The sequence below is a fragment of the Alnus glutinosa genome, chromosome 2 (genome assembly GCF_958979055.1).
Source record: "Alnus glutinosa chromosome 2, dhAlnGlut1.1, whole genome shotgun sequence".
NCBI lineage: Eukaryota > Viridiplantae > Streptophyta > Magnoliopsida > Fagales > Betulaceae > Alnus > Alnus glutinosa.
Genome location: NC_084887.1, coordinates 20,239,404 through 20,253,985, shown reverse-complemented (window position 1 = coordinate 20,253,985; position 14,582 = coordinate 20,239,404). Strand labels below are relative to the sequence as shown.

The following is a 14,582-nucleotide window of genomic DNA, read 5'->3' as shown; positions in this document are numbered from 1 at the left end:
AACCCTAAGCTCCAAGAGGAGCGGATTCAGGCCGATGGAGCTCCTTCAGCTCCCGGAGCTCAAATGCTGGTACCGCTTGAGAACCATCAGGTGGCAAGATTGACTGCGAAGGACGAGCGTGTCCATCGCAATAATTACGATATCACTTCCTTTACCCGGCTCCAACTTCAAGATCTGGCCACCCGGACTATCAATGGTGGAGAGGTGACTATCTTCGAGAGAATGCTGATGGCGGGACTCCGGTTTCCATTTCCGGCCATTGCTTTGGAGCTGCAACTGTTTCTAATGATGGCCCCGAGCCAGATCCTATCGAATGGATGGAGGTATCTCTTTGCCTCTTGCATTCTGTGGCGGACGGTGCTCGGCTGCCGGATGACCATTCCCCAGTTCTTCAACATTTACAGGTTGTCCGTCCGACGTGACGGGACGGTAGAGTTTCAAGTTCGTCAGAACCTGATTTTCATCTAGCTAAAGAAAAGATATTCCAACAAGTATTGGGAGGAGCAGTTCTTCTGGGTCTTGAGAGAGTGGGAGTCTTCCTCTGCCGAGGTACTTCCTGAGGATCAAAGAGTTCCTCGAGAATGGAGGCCTCTAGCTGACGACTTGAGGGAGCCCTCACACCTAAACATTGCCGACATGGCCTAAGTCACGGAGATGATCTATTACTCACGGTAGGGAATGAACATTACAGATGGGATCGATTTTGACAAGATTGTAACAGATGCCAATATGTGGGAGCATCTCGGGTACTTGATACCCGAAGACAAAGTCTTGCTAGACAAAAAGGGCAAGGTTAAGAAGAAGAAGACTGTCGAACCCAAGACCGCTGCCTCATGAGGTGCTCCGAAGAAAGTCTCCAAGAAGAAGAAGACTCAACATCCGTTAGCTGCATCTAACCATAGGCGCGTGCCTCAAATGAGGGCAACAAAGCAACCCATCACAGCCATCACTCAGGAAGCAGTGCCTTAAGTTCAAATTGAGGACACTTTCGGGACTACGGAAGGCTCCATTCCAGCAACTTCAATAGATAAGGAGGTGGTCGGAACAAAGAGGGTGGCTACGCCTGCCTTTCGTCTGGTGGGTGAACTAGTGTCCGAGGGGGAAAGGAGTCTGACTCCTCCTCTGGAGATTGAAAGAGATGCTGCTGGGGCCAGTCAAGGAGAGGTTGGCCCTCGCCGTGTAAAGACTTGTGCCAAAAAGGGCAAAGGAGCTGATCAGGGTAAAGACAAAGACTAGGATTCAAAGAGGCCTCGAACTACCCTGGACCTAGGCGAATATCTGCTTGATCGTTCCAGTCAAGCCGTGAAAGTTTTCAATAACCCGGAGTATGAACTTTTGGAGGAGCCGATATCAACTTCAGATGCCCCGATCCGGGCATCTATGGTGGCCACTCCATCAACTCAAGCAAATATCTCGGGAGGTTTTGTAGATGAGGAGATGGAAGTCGACCCTCTCGGGGGAGATATGGTGAGTCTTAGAGAATTGGATCGCGAAGCTCAAGCCAACTTTCCCCGCCAACTCCTGTTAGAAGCCTAGTGTGGAGCCTGTTACAGCTCCCTGGGAACTGGAGTCCAAAGTTCCTGCCCCTCAAATGGCGAAGGACCAAGATCTTCTCTAGCTCCAGGGAATCAGTCTGACCATGTTTGAGCCAAGGATCAACCCTCGACTGGATTTGTTCCTTCCATTGTTGTTTCATCTACCTCCGGATCAAGAACTTCAGGGAGAGGGGTCCCTACCAGGACGTTTTGGGATAATTTGCTCGGATCTATGGTCGAGGTGATCAACGCAATTCTTCCCAAGGGGTTCATAGGGACTTCCAGGAGAACCACTCCTGAAAGGTTTGTTGAAATTGTTGTCAACTCCCAGTTCTCGGTACGGTCTATCTTAATCTTCTTGAACTTACTTTTATACTTAAGTTATTTCTCACAATCTTCTCTTGATTTTTTCAATTCATAAACAAGCTGGCCGCAATATAGTGGAACTTCCAGGACCATTCGAGGACCCATCCGCAAGAAGTGGCCCAGATGCAAGCTCAAGTCAATGGCTTTGAAAATGAGGTCTCTCGGTTGAAGGACTTGCTAAAGGTCCAGTATCAGGAAATCACGGCTCAGGACCTAGAAATCGTAGAGGGCCTTAAGCAATGGAAGGTACTTGCGGCTCAAGCATTTGAATCCGAGGAGACATTGAACCAAGTATTGACAAATCTAACTGATGCCCATGAAGCCAAAGATCGTCTGGCCGCAGAGCTCTGTTCAACTCGAAAAGCCAAGGATCGCTTGGCTGTAGAGCTTAGTGCCGCTCAAGCTCGGAGGTTAATCCTAGCTGCGGAGTTGGACACTGCAAAAGCAGAAAAAGAGCAAGCTATGGTCGAGCAAAAGATTATTGCCCGAGGCGTAGAAGAATGCCGAGAGCCTGTACAAGAAACTTTGAAAGAAGTATAATCATTATAAGTCCAAGGCACGATGGTGCAACAAGCAACTTTCTTTTGTGCCATGGCTTCGGGATCTAGCCTGTTCTCAAGGATTTATCTGGGGTTTTGAGAACTTCAAAAAATTAGTTCTCAATCCCGATCGATTCAACTTCCTACCCGAGACTGTAAGCCCATCCTTCCTGCGTGTTTCGGACATGGCCATTTGCGAGCTAGAAGATATGGGAGTGGAGCATTTCTCAGATGTTCTAGATTGGACTGGGTTTGCTTCGAGCCCTCAACAAGCCAAAAATCATCCTCTGCCTTCAACTCCTCTTCCCTCGACTTCCGAACATACATCCGATGTTGCAACCAAGGGTGAAGATAATGAAGACTTGTAAATTTTTGTTTTTGAACTTTTGTAATTGACTTTGTAAATTTTGTAATAAAAAATTTCTTCAATGAAATTTGTCTTTTGAACTTGTGTTTGCTTCATTAGTTATGATCATTATCGAGCTACCCCAAATAACTTAGATAAATAATTAGATTGTTTAAGTTATTTCTTAGAGAGTACTTAACCGAATAATTCATAATTCAAAAATTCACAAATGTATTTTCTGAGCTACCCCCCCTAATAACTTAGACAAATATTCAGATTTGTTTGAGTTATTACCGATGGAAGTAACTATCTAACATTTCCGAGCTACCCCCCTTATAACTCAGACAAACATTTAGGTTTGCTTGAGTTATGTCCAAGGGAGGACTTACTCAGTTTTTTCGAGCAACCCCTTTTATAACTAAAACAAACATTCAGGTTTGTCTGAGTTATGTCCGAGGGAGGAGCTACTTAGTTTTTCTGAGCTACACCCTTATAACTTAGACAAACATTCACCTGAGTTATGTTCGAGGGAGGAGCTACTCAATTTTTTTGAGCTACTCCCCTTATAACTTAGACAAACATTCAGGTTTGTCTGAGTTATGTTTGAGGAAGGAGCTACTCAGTTTTTTTTCAAGTTACCTCCTTATAACTTAGACAAACATTTAGGTTTGTTTGAGTTATGTCCAAGGGAGGAGCTACTCAGTTTTTCCGAGCTACCCCCTTCATAACTTAGACAAATGTTCAGGTTTGTCTAAGTTATGTTTGAGAGAGGTAACAGAATCCAAATTTCCAAGCTACCCCCCTTATAACTTAAACAAATATTCAAGTTTGTCTAAATTATGTCCGAGGGAAGTAACTCTTCCATTTTTCTAAAATCAACAATCATATCCCGGGCTGCTCATTTGTTTCCGAGTGAAAGATGCTCATCACAACAATAATTTAATGAAATTTTTGTCTTCATATATCATGTAATCAAATAATAAGAGTCGGAATACATAAAAATTAGAGATAATATTTATTTAGATGCTTTTCATTCCTTGACCTCGGTAATTGCTTGCCCTTGATTGTCTCTAGTCGGTAAGCTCCTTTTGGGTGGGTCTTGACCACTTGGTAGGGTCCTTCCCACTTCGGTGCGAGCTTTCCTTCTGCAGGGTCTTTTGTTGCCAGGATCACTTTCCTCAGAACCCAATCTTCGACTTTGAAATTTCTAGGGTTCACCTTTTTGTTGAAATAGTGAGCCGCTTCCTGCTGATAGATCACCCGGATGACTCGTGATGCTTCTCATTTTTCTTGCAATAGATCCAGGTGCAAGCTAATTCCCTCATCATTAAGTCTCGGATTGTAGTGGGATACCCTGAAGCTCGGAGAACCCACATCGGTCAGGATGACAACCTTGGTCCCAAAAGTCAGGGAGAAGGTGTTTCCCCGGTCGGTTTTCTAATTGTAGTTCGGTAAGACCATAACACTTCCGGGACGAATTCCGCCCAAGCTTCTTTCTTTAAGTCGAGCTTTTTCTTCAAAGTTCTTACCAAGGTCTTGTTAGTTGCTTCTACCTGACCATTTGTTTGAGGATATACTAGAGTCGAGTAGTAGTTTCGAATGTGAAGCTCGACACACCACTTCCAAAAGGGTCCGCGGTCAAACTATTTCCCGTTATCAATGACAAACATACAATTGATTTCCACAGGAAATTTGTTACGGCCTCGATGGTAATGGTGGCTAATGCTTCAGCTTCTGCCCATTTAGTGAAATAATCCACAGTAACTACTAGGAACTTCCAACTTCCTTTTCCTAGGGACATTGGACCGACAATATCGACACCCCACTTTGCAAATGACAATGGTGAATAGATGGAACTCAGCTTCTCGGGGGGAATTCTTCATAACTCTAGCAAATATTTGACACTTATCACAATGCTTGACCAACTTGGCCGAATTTGTACTCATTATTGGCCGATAATAGTCAGACCACATTGCTTTGTGTGCTAACATCCGACCCCCCGAGTGATTTCCACAGACGCGATCGTGTATCTCTTTCAGCACATAGTTAGCTTTGGATCTCAAGAGGCACTTGAGAAGTGGCAAAGTATACCATATTCGATACAATACATCTCCGATCATGGTGTATCGGGCTGACTACAACTTTACTTTCCAGGACTGTGCTTTATCTTTGGACAACAATTTGTTCTTCAAATACTGGATGATCTCGGTGGCCCATTTCAGCTCGGTCATCTCCTCATCAATTTCCATCACGTCTCGCTTTGGAGTGATTGAGGGCTCGGCAAGGATTATAACTTCCTGTGCCAAGGCTTTAATTTCCTGGTCTGTGCTTGTAACGACCCGCTTTTTACAAAAAAGCGTAAGTAATTATATCTGGATAATTACGTATCGTTAACCATTCAGAGTTGATAAAATCTAGCAGCGGAAAAATACGAATATCTTTTTTTTTTAAACATCACCGATAGGGACAACTCCCTTACGATATATTCAGAGCTTTAACTGACATCTTCTAGAAAATACATTAAAAATCTTTACACTATTTACAAAGAAACATGTGTCACATATGACACTAAAGCCTGCATGGAACTTATTAATTACAAGTAAATGTCTAGACATATTACAAGCAAATAGTACAAACATCTATGAGTACAAAGTACTAAAATCCTAACTACACAGCTATAAATCTCTTAAGCTAGCAGTTAATCCATTCCATAATCTTCAGTACCTGCGCAAACATCTATGAGAAGGTGGTTACCGCCACAATCCCATAGTTTCATAAGTGAGCTAACTGTCATTCAACAACATCATGATTTATGCGTTATTTTAAGGAACAGATATGACATAATGATGAGGTGATAGTTTTTCATGCAAAGTTTAACAGTTTATATAGTGATTACACTCCTCTCTTGTAAGGGCACGTCCCCCCGTTTAATCGTGTTTCTCGAGGCCGTCCCCTCTACATTACATTTTAATTAACTGATTTTCGCACTATTGGAGACCTCCCTCCTCTAGTACTTTGAAAGCCGTCCCAATCAATATGATTATTATGGTTTCCGGTTCAACTCTATCATGAACCTTTGGGAGACGTCGCGCCCAATATTAATAGGTTGATTATTAACAGTATGCAATAATCAGTCACACGCATCCAATTAAAATAAAACATAAACACAACATTACTGAAATCCAGTGCTACCCTCAGTAAGTATAAAAATACTTACAGTCCTTTTTGTGCTGTCTCAATTCATCATCTGCATCAAACACATATACATGTGCATACAAGGTCAATATCATTACTTTCTAGAAACTCATGCCTCAACATGAATTCTATTTTTATACATAGACACATACATAGAAGCGATCATCTATTAATTGGAAAATCACTTACATTTATGAACACTCAACATGGTTAAAACTTAATATTTACTTAATCAATTAGCAAATCAATACTTTGGAATAACATCTAATCTAGGTCTCAAGTAATCACTCGAGTACAATCTAAAATTCTTAATATCATTCTCTATAGCATAGAGAAATCAACCAACAAGAAACCTATGTATTTTTCTAACAAAACCTAATCACTTTTAGGAAACATCAATCCAATTACCAAACCAATTAACAAAACATTTGATTTAAAACATATTTAACTTTAACAATTATTGCAACCAACATATATTGGAAACCATAGTGAAACATCACACTCAATTTCCATAATTAATTTCATATCAAAGTAAACTAATATATTTAAACCTTACATATTAATCCCTAGCCACAGTTATACGTATTTATATAAATCATTTAAAAGCTTAACTTCACTGTCGGGATAGACAAAACTTTTCATACTATTTTCATCAGATGACCTAAACCTACACTATATATAAAACTATTAATTAATAACCACTCTTATTTATAAATGAAACTATGGAAACTCCAATTTATTAATAAATCCTAATTCTATTTATATCATTACTATACATAATATTATTTCAGCAATAATATCTAAACATATCTTTTATACAAACAATATCAAACCAATATGCCTAAACAGTAAATACACGAACACAGTCAAAAATTACTACATACTCCACTGGGTAAACATACCAACTTTTGAAACTACATAGCCGAATTACATATTGAAATTAACAAGAAATTCACAATAATTACATATTCATAAATCTATCATTAATTAATACAAAATGCTCTAGAATTTATCAATTAACAAAAATGCCACTTGAAATAGGACTTATGTTATTATAACATTTATCTATTTGTCAAATTAGAACTTATGATATTTTAACTTAAAAATCATAATAATCAAAGTATATCACAAAATATATCAATATACTTTACATATATAAATTACTTTCAATAGTCAATTATACATACATACATATATATATATATATAGTCAAATATTAAAACATATGCACAATTACTAATATATATATATATCTCTCACGTGTCCTACACTCAAGTACCCTCACAACACACACACGTCTCACTCATATGCATACATACACTGAAGGTTGAGGAAGAACTTACGGAAGAGTGTCGGTAGTCTCTGTGAAGGTTCACGAGGGGAAGGTTCGGCCATGGAGGTCCTGTTCGGTCATAGTGAAGAGCTGGCTTATGGGTTCAGTGGTTCACGGCTTAGTGGGTCACGATGCATGCATGGTCTGAGTTGCACGGGTTCTGGGTAGGGCTGGGTTCGGCTACAAGTCGTAATCTGCATGCACGGGTCGTCGGGTTTGACCTGAAACCCATGGCCGCCGAGACTCGGCCGAAGACTCTACTGGGTCTTGGCTGAGGTCACGAGTATGGGCTCACTGATTTACGGCTCGATGAGGTCCGAGTCACGGTTTAGAGGATCGGTTTCACCGGGGACTGCTCAGTTTCGCCGATCTGGGTTCACGGTGACAAGGGTTTACCGACAATGTTAGTTAAGAATTCGGCTGGGTCGAGGTGCCGGAGTGGGCTAGGCTGCCGGCCACTGGTTCGGTGCGGTTGATTTCATGGGTTCGAGCTTCCAGTAGGTCTGATGGTTGCGGATTAAGCTGGGTTCGGGGTGTTCAGCATGCATGATTACTGGGTCGGCCAGAATAGGTTGGTCACGCTTGCTGTGGTCCGAGCTGTATGGTTCATGCACGGTCACGGCAGTTTGGGTCGCCGGATTCTGAGTTGCACAATCGGTCGTGTGGGGGTCGTCTGGGTCGACGGGTTCATCGGGTTCTGCCGGATTACCCATCACCGATCTGACCCATCAGGGTCATGGGTGTTCTCTCCTTCTCATCCTTCTACTTCTCTTATTTTGTTGGTCTCTCTGACTCTCACCCTCTCGGGTCTCATGGTATTAGAAGAGAAGAAAGAAGAAAGAACAGGAAAAGGAGAAGAAAGAAGATAGAAGATAGAAAGGAGAAAGGAGCTGGGTCTCACTCTTACTCACCGCTGTGCCTCGGTCTTAAAAGAAGGAGAAAGAAGGAATAAAGAAAGAGGGAGAAGGGTGCCATTATTACAGCAGCCGAGACGAACTGCTTTGAAGCTGTTTGAGTGAAGACAGGCTAGCATTGCATTGTTTAAGCACCGATAAGGACGATTGTGCAGAAGAAAATACATTAAAGCCAAAGTGGAGGCGGCTGTATTTTGATATTCTGAATGGGTTTGGTGAGAGCACTGCGGTGCTTAATTTAAGCAAAGTGGAGGGTGCATTGTTTTATTAAACTTGAGTGGAGAAAACCGAACAACGTGGGCGGCTAAAAGTTTTAATGGTATAAGACGTAAGGGTGGCGTAGGAAGCTGCTAACGATTTAGCAGATTTTATAAAAACTCGGGTCTTTTTAATACAAGCCGTCTCATAAAAATATTATTCTAAACCCGTTTATAGTCTAGTTTTTGTCATAATTAATGATATTTTATTCTTATCTGTTTATTTTATTAACTTAGTAATTTTTCAGATTATCAGATTTAAAACACCGTTTAAATCAGTTGAAAATATTTATCAAACAATTGATCGTTTATTTATTCACATAAATAATCATTTTTATTCTTTAACGTATTTTAAAAATATGTTTTAAAATCTGGGGCGTTACAGTGCTAGATCTTAATCGGGATAACGCATCAGCCCGGATGTTATCCTCTGTGGAAATCTCCGTTAGTACTACCATGTCAAAGTAAGATTGAAGTTCATGTACCTTGCTTAGGTATTTGATCATATTTCCCCCTTGAGCTTTGAATTCTCCCTAGATGTGGCCCACCACCACTTGGGAATTGCTCTAGACTTCCACATTTTTTGCACCCAGTACCCGGGTTATGGACAGTTCAGTAAGGACAGCTTTATACTCTGCCTCATTGTTCGTGGTGATGAAATCCAGCTTGATAGCATACTGAAATTCCTCACCTTCCGGACTAGTGAGGGTAATTCCGACACTACTTTTTTTGTTTGCCGAGGATCCATCCACGTAGACCACCCAAGTAGCTTCTCTAGGGAGTTCTTCACTCTAGGGAACATTGCAAAATTCGACCAGAAAGTCAGCTAAGGTCTGACCTTTGATTGATGTTCACGCATGAAATTCGATGTCAAACTGCCCGAGCTCTATCGCCCAATTTACAAGTCTTTCTGAGAGGTCTGGCTTCTGTAACACTTTCTTCATCGGGTACTCAGACAACACCCGTATGACATGAGCTTGAAAGTATGGTATTAGCCTCTGAGTCGAGATGACTAGGGCGAAGGCCAACTTTTTGATCCGAGGATACCTTTCCTCAGCTTCATGCACCTTATTGGTGAAGTATACTGGTTTCTGAACCCCCGAGTCTTCTCTGATTAGCGCTGAGCTTATAGCTGAGGGAGATACTGCCAAATAAAGGTAGAGTATCTCCCTTCGATCAGTCGGCTCAATAGTGGCAGGTTAATAAGATATTCCTTCAATTTGTTGAAGGCCTCTTTACATTCTTTGCTCCAAGTGAATGCCTTTCTCAAGATTTTGAAGAAAGGGAGACACTTATCAGTAGACCAGGAGATAAATCGGTTCAAGGCAGCTATCTTCCCGGTTAGTTGTTTTAGCTACTTAATTGTTCTGGGCGGCTGCATCTCTAGAACCACTTTCACCTTCTCGGGATTGGCCTCTATGCTCCTTTGTGACACCATGAATCCTCAGAACTTTCCAGACGAGACACCGAAAGCACACTTAGCTGGATTTAGCTTCATGTTGTATCTTCTCAGTGTGCTGAATGTCTCTCTCAGATCTGCTATATGACCGGTTGCTTGTTTGCTTTTCACCAGCATATCATCGATGTAAACCTCAACATTCCTACCTATTTGATCTTGAAACATTTTGCTTACTAACCTTTGATATGTGGCTCCAGCATTCTTCAAGCCGAACGACATCATTTTGTAGCAATACAATCCTCGTTTGGTAATGAAGGATGTCTTCTCTTAATCCGTCTCGTCCATGTGTATCTGGTTGTATCCTGAAAAGGCATTCATGAAGCTGAGAAGTTCATGTCTTGATGTCGAGTCTACTAAGAGATCCATTCGAGATAGTAGAAAACTGTCTTTCGGGCATGCCTTGTTCAGGTCGGTGAAGTCTACACACATCCTCTATTTGCCATTGGACTTATTCACTAGCAAAACATTGGCTAGCCAATTGGGGTAGTCCACTTCTCTGATGAATCCGCCTTGCAAAAGCTTTTTCACCACTTCAGTAATGGCTTGATTCTGTTCTGAGACGAAACTTCTACTTCTCTATTTCACCAACCGGTGACTCGGGGTCCATATTTAGCTTATGGACTATTATCGAGGGGTCTATCCCGGCATATCTTCGTGGCTCCATGCAAATACATCATTGTTGTGCAGGAGGAATGCCACCAACTTTTCTTTTATTTTTTGGGGCAGCTGTGACCCTACTCTAATTTTCTTCTTTGGATCTCTGATCTCAAACTTTTCCAAATCTTCGACCGGCTCCCCCAACTGTGATTGCTATTTCCCGTCCTCCTTACTTTTCTCCCCGAGACTTGTCTTCTTAGGGAGACTCTTCAGGGTCGTGTTATAGCGCTGCCGAGCCACCACTTGATTGCCTTACACTACTCCGACTCCTTCTGCGGTCGGAAACTTCATGCACAGGTGTAGCGTAGACGTCACGACTTTCAGCTCATTTAGTGTTGTTCTTCCAATAATGGCGTTGTAAGCCGAGGGTCTGTCCACTAGTAGGAATTTCACCATTATAGTTCACTAGCTCAAGAATGTTCCTACAGTAGCCGAGAGTTCGATAGAATCAACCGGTAACACCTGTTCTCCTCAAAACCCCACAAGGGGATATTTGGCCGGGACAATCTTCTCCTGACCTATCTTCATATGCTTGGAAGGTGACTGGTACAAGATATCAGCTAAGCTTCCATTGTCAACCAGAATCCGATGAATTTTGTGGTTGGCAATAGCCAATGTGACCACTAAAGCGTCTGTATGAGGGAGTGACACTCCCGCATAATCTTCATCAGAAAACCCTATCACCAGGGTTTCGCATCTTCTTGACTTCGCAGGTCTCTCAACAAAAAATACCTGAAAGTCCATCATCTCTCGGGCATAAGCTTTTCGAGCCGAGCTAAACTCTCCTCCTCCGCCGAATCCTTGAGCTATAATGTGGATCTCTGGAAAATTGTCTTGATGTCATGCCGTGCTTAGCTCCTGCTTTCTTGCCTGTCCCAGTCATCTACTCGGGGAATGCGTTCCCTGGTCCTCTCACGTGTCCTTTCCAGAGACGTTGTCTCTCGATGCCTACGGTCATGGTCATGGTCTCAATCTCCTCGATATTGCTGAGTCCGAGTTGCATTATGATGATTCCCAGCTTCTCATTCTTCATGAACTTCTCTATCAAAACCCTTAGAGATATGCAAGTTTCGGTGCTATGCCCACTGACTTCGTGGAAAGCATAGTACCTGTTTGCAGTCCTAGCTGGTGGCTTCATGAATATCTTTCTCGGCTTTTGATATGCGGGATCTTTCTTTACCTACATGAGGACCTTGGTGATTGGAGCATTGAGGGGAGTGAAGTTGTAATTTGCAAACTTCTCCCTCTGCTTGAGGTCGGTCTTGCTTTCCTCCGGATCGACCTTCTTCTTCTTTTTTGGCATCTCAAAGGTTGATACCCAACACGAATCAGGTCTAAGCATGGCCCAGAGCGTCTCTTCTTGGTTTATGAACTCCTTAGCTTTGCCCATAAACTCTTGAAGGGAATACGACAATTTTCGAGCCAATTCTGCCATTAGGGGCCCATTGTTTCTGATTCCCTGGTACAAAGCTGCAAAGATGAGTTCTTCTGTCAGATTCTCTGTAGCAAGCTTATCTTGATTGAACCTCATTATGTAGTCCTTTAAGGGCTCATCAGGGCCCTGGTGTAAGGACATCAGACATCTTACGGGCTTCTTCCTTGTTAAACCTGCCAAGAACTGTGTTAAGAAGATCTTATCGAGAGCATCAAAGTCGCTGATAGACTTCGGAGGAAGCTTCGTGAACCACTCCCGGGCATTGCCTGATAGTGTGAGTGGGAAGGCTCGACATGCTATCTCATCTGATGTACCATGGAGATCTAGATGTGATTGGTAGTTTTCAATGTGCTCGATTCGATCTTCAAGTCTGGTATAGATTGCAATATCAGGGACCTTGAACTTTTTCGGGAGACGATAATTGCCCACCTGGTCGGTAAATGGTGAAGCTGTTTCTGCAAGAGGTTATCCACCAAGGAAGTCTTGCCTTTATCTCACTGGTGAATTTCCTCGGACAAGAGATCGCACCTTTTCTCTAGCTTGCTCAATTCGTCTCTTAATTTCTCCTCATTCTTTCGGTGATGAGCCTTCTCGGGATCTTCTCGGTCACTTTCTCCCTCTCAGTTCTCATCCCGATTATCTGCTATCACCCGCGGATGACTTTCAGCCTTTTCGCATCGCCCACTAGTGTGGCTATTATGCACTTCTCTCTTAACCTCGGGGATGACATTGGGGACAACTGGCGTTGTATAAGAGTACTTCGGAATCCGAGTTAGCAAAACAACACTTTGATTTATTAGGTCTTCCACATTTTTCGTCATTTGGGAGAGTCGCTTGTTCAAGAGGGCTATAATTGCATCGGGGTTGGAAGATTGCTCGTCGTCATGGACATGCTATTGTTATGATCGTGTAATCACCATTGCGGATTTGTTTTGTAAAAAACTGTTAATATTTTTATTGGCTACTTTCTGGATGAAACAAAAACACTTTATGTAATGGTTGTGTTTTAACAGGACAGTCGGTTTTTCAATCTTCATGTATTCGGATAGACGGTTTTCAAATCAGAATCTTCATATATTCAGACATCTACTGTTCACAAGCTTCTAGAAGATATCCATGAAGAGTCCATTACAAAAACCAAGACAAACCAGCCGATTCCTGTGCAACCGTCCGGACGAGCCTTTGAAGGCTTCAAGACGCCCCGCAGTGTCTTACAGATAAACGTTGAAGACGTCCAGACGATAGAGCAACACCGTCCGGATGCTAGGTCAATCAACATTCAACAAGGAGTTGTATTTCAAAAGTTGACATTGTTTGGGAAGTCTCTGCAATCTGTCCGGACAACTCGGCAACACGTCCGGACGATGTCCAGTATTTGCAGATGATGAGTGCCAAATATTGTGTATTTGGACCCCTTAAGTTACATTAGTTAGACCTTTAGCCTTGTTATTTTCTGATGCTTTGGTTAGTTTTTGTGTTTTTATGTTTTGTAGGTCAATAAGTGAGGAATGGCAAAATTCATGTGGAATTGCTTGGAAAATTCGGAAATTCTAAAGAACTCGATCGATCGAACTTAAATGCGATCGATCAAATTTTGCCCGAAGTTGATTGATCAAAACTTCCCAGAACTTACTTTTGCAGAAGCGCGCCAGAACACCCAATCAGGAGCTTCTCCATGACAAAAAGTAGTTCTCCCTCTGATTTTCGCAGCAGAACACGCTGGTTTCGTGACCTTGGTTGTCTCTAGCAAGAGAGGAACCCTAGAGGGGGTTAGAGGAGTCATTTTACATGGGTTTCTAGCCCTAATTTCCTTCTATAAAAGCCATAGCCATACCTCATTGTTAGAAGAGTTCAGAGAACAGTAGCTAGGTTTAATTTCGTTAATTTCATAATGTATTTCAGTAGCTTTTGTTCTTAGACACTTTCTCTTTGTAAAGCTTTTCTTTTATTTCCATGTTTGATCTTCATTTTCTTGTGGTGTTCTTAGTCATGGAAGGCTAGTAACCTCAACTAAGGTTGAGGATGAAACCTTTCCATTGATGACACTCACACTCTTGTTATACCACTTTCACATTTGATGATATATCATATTTGTTGTTCAGGTTCCATTCATTTAAATGCTTTATCTTTTGCAATGAATGTGATTGTTGGTAGATATAGGACATTTAATGTGTTTCAACCGATGGATACATTGTTTTATCGGTTTGAATGATGATATCCATTGTGATTTGTTCACTAAATGGATACATTGGATGATTTGATTTCAAATGGGTACTCTTTGTGATTTATCTTTGAGTTGGATTCATTTAATGGTTCTAGAGTATGTGGTTGAGAAACTTGAATAACACCCTAAGCTTAATGTTCTTTGGGTGTTCAAGTGGGAACCAAGAGTGTGAGTTGTTGGATTTGATTTGGTAGATTCCTTAGCCTTAGTTCCTTTTAATTTTCATATTTCATTTCATCTCTTTTGTTTAGTCTTTTGTTCTTGAATCAATCCTCAAACCTTTGGAACTAGGTTAAAATGAGGTTGATTAAACAAGACACCA

The 14,582-nt window shown here is 41.8% G+C and overlaps 1 protein-coding gene and 1 long non-coding RNA gene across 2 annotated transcripts; both read right to left on the bottom strand.

Moving 5' to 3' along the window:
• Window positions 1-5,261: 5,261 nt before the first annotated feature.
• Window positions 5,262-7,438, bottom strand: LOC133861206 (uncharacterized). Its single transcript, XR_009898970.1, has 2 exons — window positions 7,325-7,438; window positions 5,262-5,522 (listed from the first exon to the last, which is right to left on the bottom strand). It is a non-coding gene; the product is annotated as an uncharacterized LOC133861206 (long non-coding RNA).
• A 4,343-nt stretch (window positions 7,439-11,781) lies between these two features.
• On the bottom strand, window positions 11,782-12,857 carry LOC133860343 (uncharacterized). The gene is made up of 2 exons (XM_062295969.1): window positions 12,698-12,857; window positions 11,782-12,491 (listed from the first exon to the last, which is right to left on the bottom strand). The coding sequence occupies exons 1-2, from the start codon at window positions 12,855-12,857 to the stop codon at window positions 11,782-11,784; spliced, it is 870 nt and encodes a 289-aa protein (XP_062151953.1).
• Between the last annotated feature and the right edge of the window lie 1,725 nt (window positions 12,858-14,582).

What these genes read in the sequence shown, in the direction of transcription:
- LOC133860343 (XM_062295969.1), bottom strand. Translation starts at nt 12,857, where the DNA reads ATGACGAAAAATGTGGAAGACCTAATAAATCAAAGTGTTGTTTTGCTA. An exon ending in GCGATGCGAAAAGGCTGAAA is followed by an intron (nt 12,492 to 12,697) that starts GTCATCCGCGGG and finishes AACCTCTTGCAG; the next exon opens with AAACAGCTTCACCATTTACC.